The 10,579-nt window shown below is 54.2% G+C and overlaps 1 protein-coding gene across 1 annotated transcript; it reads left to right on the top strand.

The window, feature by feature from the left end:
• Positions 1-1,196: 1,196 nt before the first annotated feature.
• On the top strand, positions 1,197-10,028 carry Lgals3bp (galectin 3 binding protein). Its single transcript, XM_021213922.2, has 6 exons — positions 1,197-1,316; positions 3,269-3,342; positions 4,421-4,612; positions 4,740-4,871; positions 6,144-6,396; positions 8,644-10,028. Exons 2-6 carry the CDS (start codon positions 3,291-3,293, stop codon positions 9,737-9,739), a joined length of 1,725 nt encoding a protein of 574 aa, XP_021069581.1. The 5' UTR covers positions 1,197-1,316; positions 3,269-3,290; the 3' UTR covers positions 9,740-10,028.
• Positions 10,029-10,579: the final 551 nt, after the last annotated feature.

The raw sequence follows: 10,579 nt of genomic DNA, 5'->3' as shown, positions 1-10,579 counted from the left end.
TTCATAACCACTGAGCCATCTCCCTAGTCTTCTTTGAATTTTATATAATTTTTTACATTTATTTACTGTGTGTGTCTACATGCATGCACACACATGCCATGGTACACATGTGTAGATCATGACAGCATACAGAAGTCAGTTTTACAGCGAGTCCCAGGGATCAAACTCATAGTGTCGAGATTGGCAAGTTCCTTTACCGGCTGAAGCAGTTTTGGTGGTGGTGGATTTGTTGTTCCTGCTGCTGCTGCTGTTGCTGTTGTTTGGGGATTTTTTTTTTGTTTTTTTGTTTTTGTTTTTTTTCCTTTGAGGCAGGCTTTCTCTGTGTAGCCCTGACTAACCTAGAACTCACTCTGTAAACCAGACTAGTTTCTAACTCACAAAGGTCCACCTGCCTCTGCCTCCCAGCTAAAGGTGTGATCCACCATGCCTGATTAGCCCTGCTTTTAAAAAAAAAAAAAAAAAAAAAGATATTGTAGAAACCTTTTAAGATTAATTTTTAAAATTATATGCGTGCATGCATGAGCACACTTGGGTGTAGGTACCTACAGAGTCTGATCCCCTGAAGCCTGTTACAGGCTGTTCTGAGCTAACCAACATGGGTGCTGGGAATTGAACTCAGGCTCCCCGTAAGAGCAGGCGGTGCTCTTAACCTCCAAGCCACCCTAGCTCCCATCCCTGCTTTCTGCTTTTAGCCTTTATATCTCTATTCTTGTCCCTCAGGACCACTCTGTGGCCCACATACCTTCGCTCTGAACACAGTAGGTTTGTGCATAAGCTAAGGGCAGCCAGCCTCCCCAAGTTCAGGAAAGGATAGGACAGCCCACATCCACACTCAGACACTCTAGGAGCCGGGGCTCCTCGGCCCTCTGGCAGTATCTTTCCACTGTCTGCCAGGATGCCTGCCTGGCCAGCCTGGAGATACATCTGTTCCACCATCCCCCAAGCTGCCCCCAGGGTGCCTGCCTGGCCAGCCCGGACATGTATCTGTTGAACCGCAACACTGTTGTTTCATCAGTGCAACACAGGGCACTTGGGTGCCTGCCCTCTGCCCCACAGAATAGCAAGCAGAGGGCTATTAGCCTTGTCCACAGCCAACCCCAGAAGCAGCCTCCGTCATGTGTTTTCTGGAAATCGAAACTAGACTAGGTTTACAAAGCTCGAAACTAGACGAGGTTTACAAAGCATTCCTGGCACGAGGCTGAGGGAAACCACACGGTGGAGCTTTTCTCTGCTGAACGGTCTACAGAAAGCTTCCAGCTGCAGCCAGCAAGGAGGCTCCAGGACCACCTTCAGCTGCTGCCTCGTTGCCTCAACAGGTGAGTCCCTTTCTCTTGCTCCCAAGTGAGCCCCCCCCCCCCCCAGCATGATTTCTGGCAGGCCAGAACACAGGAGCACCTAGACCTGCAGGTCCTGATACAGTTGGGCAGGATGTCCACTGAATGAACAGCTGAAGGGGCGAGTGGGTTACAGTTCATCCCTCGCCTCGGCCCCCTCCTGGGTCTGTGGATTCTCTCCCAGGACTAAACCTACCTACACAGTGGTACTGAATGAGCCAGCATAGGCAGGCTTGTCCCATCTTCCCACACAAAGGAGTCAGGCAGAAACAGCCTCTGCCACCCAGTGGACAGCAACATCCACATACCCTGCAATGTCCCCAAGGCCTAGCTCCTGACCCAGCATGGACAAACCTACAACCACAGCTTATAGCAAATGCAGGGAGTGGGCAACCAGTGCAGTTTGCCTGGGACTCAGGTTTCCCGGAGCTCAGGCCTCCTTGGGATAAAACTGGGGTGATGCCTTGCCACATGGATGTAGGACTCTCTGGTTCCCTCCGCCTCCGCCAGGGTCCTTATGGTAGAAGGAGGCCACCCTTGTGCAGACCCTAACCTGGGTTCACTGGCTGTGTGCTCTAAAGTCAGTTGGCTCTCTAGCTTCAGCTCTCAGTAGGGATGTGGGAACTTTGTGAGTTGTTTATTTCTCTGGGTCTGTGTGTGGCTGGATGCAGAAGTCTGGCAGGAACCAGTTCGGGGGGGTGAGGGTGGGATGCACAGAACTAAGGGCCAAGTTCCAACCATCAGTGTGTTATAGGACTCAACCATCAGAGCTTATGCCCAGAAAGCTCCCCTGATAACCAGACTCAGCCACCCATCCTCCATGGTCCAGTTAAAGACACAACAGTGAAAAGCTGAGAAAGGAGATTTATTTAATGTGGCCACACTAAGAGGAATCCAGTGGCCTCCCCCATTAGTGGCCCAGAGTCTATTAGGGGATATTAACATGAGGTTTACATAGAGGTATGCATAGCTAACTGGCTTGCCCTTTGCCTGGGCTGTAAATCCCAGAGTGGGCTGTCATTTCCTGGAGACAGGCTTCCTCTCTGGCCGTCAGCAGGCGACAGCCTTCTCCTTTCAGCATGAGACTCCCGGGGAGTTCCAGTTCTGCCGTCGCTTCGGTAGTCGGACAGCCAAAGTCTGGTCTAGGACATCTTCACCCCTGCCGAGACGGCTACCAGTGCCCTGGACCCCTGAGGGCTTGCCCATGCTGCTCACGTGCTCATGTTCCTGCGGCTCTGGTGTAGAATGTCTGGGGTGGGGATTGGTGCTTCTACTGGTCCTGGGATACCTCTGTTGCTGGTCTCCGGGCCCCTAGTCACTACCAGTCCCAAGCTTGCTGCCTGCTGGGCCTAGAACGAGTCCATCGGGGCTGCTGCACTTTGTTCTGTGGGTCACCCCCCTCCTTGCAGGGCCTGAGGGACAATGCCTGGGTGGGGCACAGCCTACAGACAGGCAAGAGTCGAGTCCTTGTGTGTCAGCACCGTGGTGGTTGACCCTGACCCACATCCCAGGTCACGTCATGAAGCCCCAGACCCTTCTACACTGCCTCTGTCACTTCCCCTTGAGAGTTCCAACCTCACCCACAATGCCCTCACAGACTGGCAGATCCTGTGCCTTAGAGGCACACCCCAGAGGCAGCTAGCTACTACCTGCAGATAAGGCCGGCTATTACGGCTGCCGGGGTTCTCGTGGCCAAGAGCCCTCAAGCCGCTTGCCTCATCTGGGGTCTCTCGCTGACCTGAAGGTTGTCCCACAAAGCATGTGAGAGAGACAGACCTGCATGAGAGCCATCACCTAGCCATCCGGGCCTTCCACAAGAGTACCCCCCACAGCACTATCCCGCCCTTCACACAGACAGGACAGGGAGCCATGGAACCGCCAGTCTCCTCTGGAGAGCTGTTGCTAGGCTGACTTTGTTGTTCCTTCTGCTGCAGGGCTGGGCTTCTAGGCCAGGCCATGGCTCTCCTGTGGCTCCTCTCTGTGTGCTTGCTGGTTCCAGGGACTCAAGGTGAGTCCTGCCCGCCGAAAGGTCCCAGACACCTTGTTCTGTGGGTCGTCCCCCTCTGCCTTGCAGAAAAGCTAGGTGGCATCCTGCAAGGAGCCGTGTCTCAGGATTCTCTCCCGTGTGGTTCCTCTGTCGTTCTAAATAGCGGTGGCCTGTGGGCCCTGGGGCTCCCCTGCACCGAAGTGAAATGCAGGCGTTGGAGAAGAGGCCAAGAAGTTTTTTTCTCATCTCATCAGTGGGCCAGCCCATGCTGTCCTGGAGTGGGGGGTTTCAGGGCACAGTTTAGGGTGGCAGAGTCCTTGGGGGGGTAGTTCACACACTGCACTGTGGGTCTGAGAGCCTTGTCCATCCTGGACCCTCAGCTGAGTATCCCTCTCTAGTACGGGTGACCCCAATTCAAGCACCCAGCTGCTCCTGTGAGCGTGGGCAGAGACGGGAGTTCCAGAGCGAGGAGAGCAGGGCTGTCCTGGCTGCCCGTGCCGCAGTGCAGACTGTCTCCAGTCCAGGATTGCCCACTTTAGGCAAGAGCTGTAGGGGTGAGGTAGAAACTGTATGTGCGCGTTGGGACCAGCGCTGTGCACCCCACTTCTCTTACAATGGGACCCCACACCACAGCTCTCTCGGCCCCACACTTTGGAGGGAACAAGGAACATTGCAATGCCCTGTTGCTAAGTGGGGACAGTCCAGAGACTCCAAGGATGAGACAGCTGGCATCGGGTTGTCAAGACGTCACCCATCATAAGCAGAGGTGGATCTGCTCTCTGCCTGTGTCTAGGAACCCAGGGCCCACCTTCCCCCTCAGGCCAGTGCTCCAGAGAGCCAGCAACTAGCCTCTTCCAGTTCACTCTGTAGGCTGAGGGCCAGGGTGCCCTCCTGGAGCAAAAGACCCAGAGCTGAGAGGTAGAAAGACCATGGATGACCTCTGTGGTCATCAGAGCTTTCACTCCTTCTTAGTGGGTAACCTACACACAACTCCAGAAGGCCACTCTACCCCAGTTGGTGAGCAGAGTATTGGATTCATGGGGAGTGGATATCAAACCAGGCTAGCCCTCCTCCCAGCTGACCTCCCCTCTCCCAACAGGTATAGAAGATGGAGACATGCGCCTGGTTAACGGGGCCTCAGCCAATGAGGGCCGCGTGGAGATCTTCTACAGAGGCCAGTGGGGGACAGTGTGTGACAACCTCTGGAACCTTTTGGATGCCCACGTCGTCTGCCGGGCCCTGGGTTATGAGAACGCCACCCAAGCACTGGGCAGAGCTTTCTTTGGGCCAGGTGTGGCTGGGGTCCCTGAGTAATGTTCCTTAAGCATCCCCTCCTGAGCCGGCAAGCAGCCCCAGTCCCCGCTGAAGGTCCAGTTCCTCCTCCAGTGTGGCCCCTGACTTTCCTTTTGTGCCCACAGGAAAGGGACCGATCATGCTGGATGAAGTGGAATGTATGGGGACCGAGTCCTCACTGGCCAATTGCAGATCCCTGGGCTGGATGGTGAGCCGCTGCGGGCACGAGAAGGATGCAGGCGTGGTCTGCTCCAATGGTGAGCTGCCCTGCCCTCCCAGCATCTAGAAGAAGTGGTGGCCGTGCTCCTGCCTGTACCAGCACCCCTGTGTACATAGTTGAAAGTGGCACCCTGGATGTGACTGGGAGCCCATGTCCTCCAAGAGAGCCCCTGTGTTACCCATGTCAAAGAAGCTTCTCAATCAGGGCAGTGGGTTATGGGTAAGGGACTGTATTCCGTGTACAGACGGCACTATGTGCCGGAGGGTTGGCTCTCTAAGGGCCGGTGTCTTATGGTTATTATGCTCTGGCATATCGCATAGCACTCCCCTGCACAGGCTGTGTGTGATGACGTAGTGATTCTCAGTGGCTGTGTTCAAAGACACTGGTGCCCAAAGCCCTACCTGCCAAACCCCGGCTCTGCCACAACTCTTCATCTCCAGTTCCTGAGGCCTCTCGGGAGCTTTCCTTCCTGGCTGCCATCTGTGACTTCCTCCTGGGAGGTGGGGGTGGGTCCTGGGACATGCCCTCCTGTCCTGAGTTGGAGAACTGAGGCCTGAGGGTATTGAATCCCACAAGGTCAGACAGGCTTGGGTACAAGTTGATCTGAATTGGAGGGTCTCAGACCAGAGGAGCCTTGTGAGTGTGACCAAGCTGTGCAGGCATCTGGGAGGCCCCACTGGCTGGGGAACAGTGTGAAACAAGACCCGAGGGGGACGCTAGGAGAGACTGGAACTGTGGTGTGAAGAGACACGGGAGCCAGCCCACCCACTCCAAATGTAAAAATCAAGCCAAACCTTTACAGAGCAACTCATAGTGTGGTATGTGGTTCTAGATTAGGATTTGGGAGGCAGGGAAAGATGGGGATGCCCCCAAGACATGCCATACCCCTTCAGGACTTGTCCCCTTGGGAAGGGAACCCTCAAGTTTTGATGTAAGGTTGCAATGGGACCCTAACTTAAAAGGCTGTTCACTGGGCGTAGGAGGGTGGCCTTTGCAGTTACTGGAGGTTTGTGAAGAATGGGCACAGCCTTAGGGTTGGTGTCTCCTCTAGAGGAAGTGCCTGAGTGTGGGGTACAGAGAGCCAGTCACTGTCTTGTGGGTTTCAGAAGGCAGCTGCAGCCCCCCTTCAGGCCTCTCCCTTTCTGCATCTTGCCACAAGCCTTCTGGGCAGAGCCAGGTTCCAGGATGTCTGGTTCAGATGAGGACCCTGACTCCTAGGGGGGAGGGGAGTCAAATGGAACTCAAAGTCACAGAGAAAATGATCCACAAAGCCCATGCCTCACACAGCAACTGCCTCTGTCCATCCCAGATACCGTGGGGGTTCACATCCTGGACCTTTCTGGAGAGCTCCCAGATGCGCTGGGCCAGATCTTTGACAGCCAGCAGGGCTGTGACCTGTTCATCCAGGTGACGGGGCAAGGGCACAGGGGCATGAGCCTCTGTGCCCACACACTGATCCTGCGTACCAACCCTGAGGCCCAGGCCCTGTGGCAAGTGGTGGGCAGCAGCGTCATCATGAGAGTGGATGCCGAGTGCATGCCTGTTGTCAGGGACTTCCTCAGGTAAGCCAAGCCTTCAGCTCTGGGACTGCCTGGGCTGGACGCGCCTCCTTACCGCCAGAGCATCCACCATGCCAGGGTGGAGCTGTAAGGTAGCAGGTCTGTCCCCCACACTCAGGCACACACACACGTGCAATGCAACACCCACACATATGTGTGATATGCATTCACATATCACACAGCCACGTGCATGCTTCTTCACACTGTGCACATCTGCCCTTGCAGACAAATGGTCGCAAATTCTCACATCTATCTCCAGAATCACACGGACACACATCTGAATGCTTGCTGCACTGGTGTGAACACATATTCACATCTAAATGCTCCCTGCACTTGCATGCAAACATCAAACACTCAGACATTGGATACTCACTACCTTTGCATGCACACACACACACTCATGCACACGCACATCATGCACTCGCACATGCACACACACACACACACACACACACACACTTATGCATGCAAATGCTTCTTGCACTTGTATGAACACATGCTCACCCATATGAACCTTACTTTTGTGTGTGCCTATGTGTCTACTTGTCTTAGTCACTGTTCTGTCACTATGAAGTGACACCATGACCAAGGCAACTCTTCAAATGAAAGCATTTAGTTGAGGGTTTGTTTAAGCTTCAGAGGTTTAGTCCATTTTCATCATGGCAGGGAGCCTGGCAGCACGCAGGCAGGCTCTGGAGCAGTAGCTGAGAGCTTTACATCCTCATCCACAGGCAGAGAGAGATGGGAACTTTGGAAACCTCAAAGCCCACCCCCAGTGACACACCCTCCAACAAGGCCACACCTCCTAATCCTTCTAATCCTCTCAAACAGTTCCACTCCCTGGTGACTAAGCATTCAGATATTTGAGCCTTTGAGAACCATACTTAAACCACTGCTCTATTCTCACAAGTATTCCATGCACACTGAAGTGATGTGCACACACGCACCCTCACTCACATTCATTTTTCACTATACAACTCTAAATATCCTCTCCAAATTACTGCACACTGTTGTAAGAAGTTTTTGATTCCCCAACCCAGGACTTCTCAGACTTGCATTTTGAAAGCAGTGATTTAAAAGCAGAACATTTATTAAAAGTATTCTCTTTCACTCTTATAACCTGGAGCTTTATATAATGGAATGTGACATTTATGAAAACAGTACTGGCAATTAAACCCGGATTAAAACTATTCTCTTCCAGTCGAGTGTGCAAAGCAGGCAGGAACCCTGCTGGTGAAGTCTAAGACACAGTGAGAGGGGGCAGACGCCATCCCCAGCTTCCTACACCTCTGTGCCCCATCCCCAGCTGTGGCCTGAGGTCTGGGCTCTGTGCTCCCTCCTTCAGACCCCTTCAGCTACCCTCTGCAGTTGTGAATGCATGCACCCTCCAGCTGTCCCTCGAGCCACTTCTTGCTGCTAGCTTTGGGCCTTTCCCCACTCTGGACAAGTGTTTTTTACTTGTAGAGGATGAGCAGGACTGGTTACCCACCCTGATGTCTGAAACTTAAGCCTGGATGAGCGAGGCATGGGGAGGCATGGGGACAGAGAGTCACTTGCTGTGAGTGGCTTGTTTCAGCCTCCCTTGGTCCTTAGAGCTGCCAGCAGAGTCCAAGGGACTGCTCTGGAGTGGGATGAAGATCGGAAGCTAGTGCCAATCCTTCTTCCTGGTCCTCCTCCTTTAGCAGCAGAGGGAGGTCGGTGGCAGCATCCTATTATCCTGTGCCCTCCCTATGAGGTGATTTCATGAAGGGTCTATTGCCACTTGTGTAGGGAGGGTCAGGCCAGAGGAGAGTTGCCATCCCAGCCTTTGGGGTGCCGTGAAGTCAGTGACAAGGACCTCAGACCTGTCTGAACACTTGTACACAAAGAGAGAGGATGTCACTGTGGCCTCCAACCCTCACGTGGCTCATAACCACAGGGAAACAGAAATAAGGTGACCGAGGAGCTGCTGTCACCTAACTGGGGGTAGATACTTGGGGAGAGAGGTTACCACGGGAACCCAGCAGGGAAGCCATGCCCAGACCTCTGCTGACCAAGGCTCACAGTGACAGCAGGGAGAACAGGAGATGGTGGAACCCCTTAGGTGAGGGTGTTCAAGCACAAGAAAGAAAGTGGCTGTGGGTGTCTTTGTCAACAGTTATTCGCCTGACATCCCTAAGTTGTTGCCAGTTGATGTGAGACCGAGATGATCAATGCCCAGGGTGGCAGCAGGCCAGGCACACCCGCTGATACCTGGCTTCTCTCCCTCAGGTACTTTTACTCCCGAAGAATCGAGGTCAGTATGTCTTCTGTCAAGTGCTTGCACAAGCTAGCCTCTGCCTATGGGGCCACAGAGCTTCAGGACTACTGTGGGCGGCTTTTTGCCACCCTCCTCCCCCAAGACCCCACTTTCCATACTCCCTTGGACCTTTATGCATACGCGCGGGCCACCGGGGACTCTGTGCTGGAAGATCTGTGTGTACAGTTCCTGGCCTGGAACTTCGAACCCCTGACACAGGCTGAGGTCTGGTCGGCTGTTCCCACCACCTTGATCCAGGCTCTCCTCCCCAAGAGTGAGCTGGCTGTGTCTAGTGAGCTGGATCTACTGAAGGCAGTGGACCAGTGGAGCACAGAGACCAACGCCTCGCACGCAGAGGTAGAGCGCCTGGTGGAACAGGTCCGCTTCCCCATGATGCTGCCCCAGGAGCTGTTTGAGCTGCAGTTCAACCTGTCCTTGTACCAAGGTCACCAGGCACTGTTCCAGAGGAAGACCATGCAGGCCCTGGAGTTCCACACAGTGCCCGTCGAAGTGCTGGCCAAGTACCAAGGCCTGAACCTCACAGAGGACACCTACAAGCCCCGCCTTTACACCTCCCCTACCTGGAGTAGCTTGGTGACGGCCTCCACCTGGAGGGCACAAAGATATGAATACAATCAGCTCTACACATATGGCTATAGCTCGAAAGCCCGGTACAACAGCTACCAGTCCTTCCAGACCCCACGACACCCCAGCTTCCTCTTCAAGGACAAGCTGATCTCCTGGTCGGCCACCTACCTCCCCACCATGCAGAGCTGCTGGAACTATGGCTTCTCGTGTACCTCTGACGAGCTCCCTGTACTGGGCCTCACCACATCCAGCTACTCCGATCCGACTATTGGCTACGAGAACAGAGCACTGATCCTCTGCGGAGGCTACAGTGTGGTGGATGTCACCAGCTTTGGAGGCTCTAAGGCCCCTATTCCCGCTGCCCTGGAGACCAATAGTTCCAAGACTCCCTCCCTCTTTCCCTGTGCCTCAGGGACCTTCAGCAGCTTCCGTGTGGTCATCCGTCCCTTCTACCTCACTAACTCCACTGACATGGTGTAGATGGTACACCTCAGTGGTGGGGACGCAGACATTCATGTGTCTCCTCCTTGGCCTCCAGCTGCTCTGTAAGCACCTCCAGCAGCCTGCCTCCAGATTTCCCTCAGCTTCCACTGGCTCTGTGAGCTTTGACATTTACTAGAAAGTTTCAGCCAGCACTCACTCCAGGACTGAGAGTCCCAGGCCCCCCTTGCAGGCACAAGCAGGTTCCATGAGGCCCTGTGGGATTTCCTGTGCCTACTGCAGTAGCCCCATCTGTCACGGTCACTAATCTGAAATCATTAAAGTCACATCTGCTTCTCACGATGTTTGTTCATCCATGCATGGGGTATTGTTGGCTCCCTCCGGTGTTTGGAGGGCAGGTTAGCTGGGTTCCGGGGGACAGGGAGTAAGATTGTGAGCCCATCGGGGAGAGTGACAGTAATAAGAAAATATCCCAGCCCTGACCCAGGACCACCATGGAGGAACAGAGTGGGATGCAACCATGGATATGGAGCTGGCGAGCACAGGGCTGATCTGACTGAGAATGGGCAACTCTGAGAAGGGGCTGCCGGGCTTGGACTCAGAGGCTAAAGAGCAGCAGGAGAGAGTGGAGGCCATGTGTAGGGAGAAGGAGGAGGCATGGTGACTAGCTGTTCCTCCAGAAGCCCTTGAACCAGTGCATGTCGGGGCAGAGGGACAAAGACACAGCCCAACATCTCTAAGAATGGATAATGGAGAGATTCTAGATACATCAGTAGATATTCAGTCACTTATAGCAGAAGGCAGCAAGGATGGGACGCAGACAGAAGAGGGATGCTGGGTGCTGGGTGACCCTTGGGGCCTGGAAGCAGAACTGGAGGC

The sequence above is a fragment of the Mus pahari genome, chromosome 14, assembly GCF_900095145.1.
Source record: "Mus pahari chromosome 14, PAHARI_EIJ_v1.1, whole genome shotgun sequence".
Classification (NCBI taxonomy): Eukaryota; Metazoa; Chordata; class Mammalia; order Rodentia; family Muridae; genus Mus; species Mus pahari.
The sequence above is the reverse complement of the archived record's forward strand: the minus strand, read 5'-3'. Positions and strand labels throughout refer to the sequence as shown.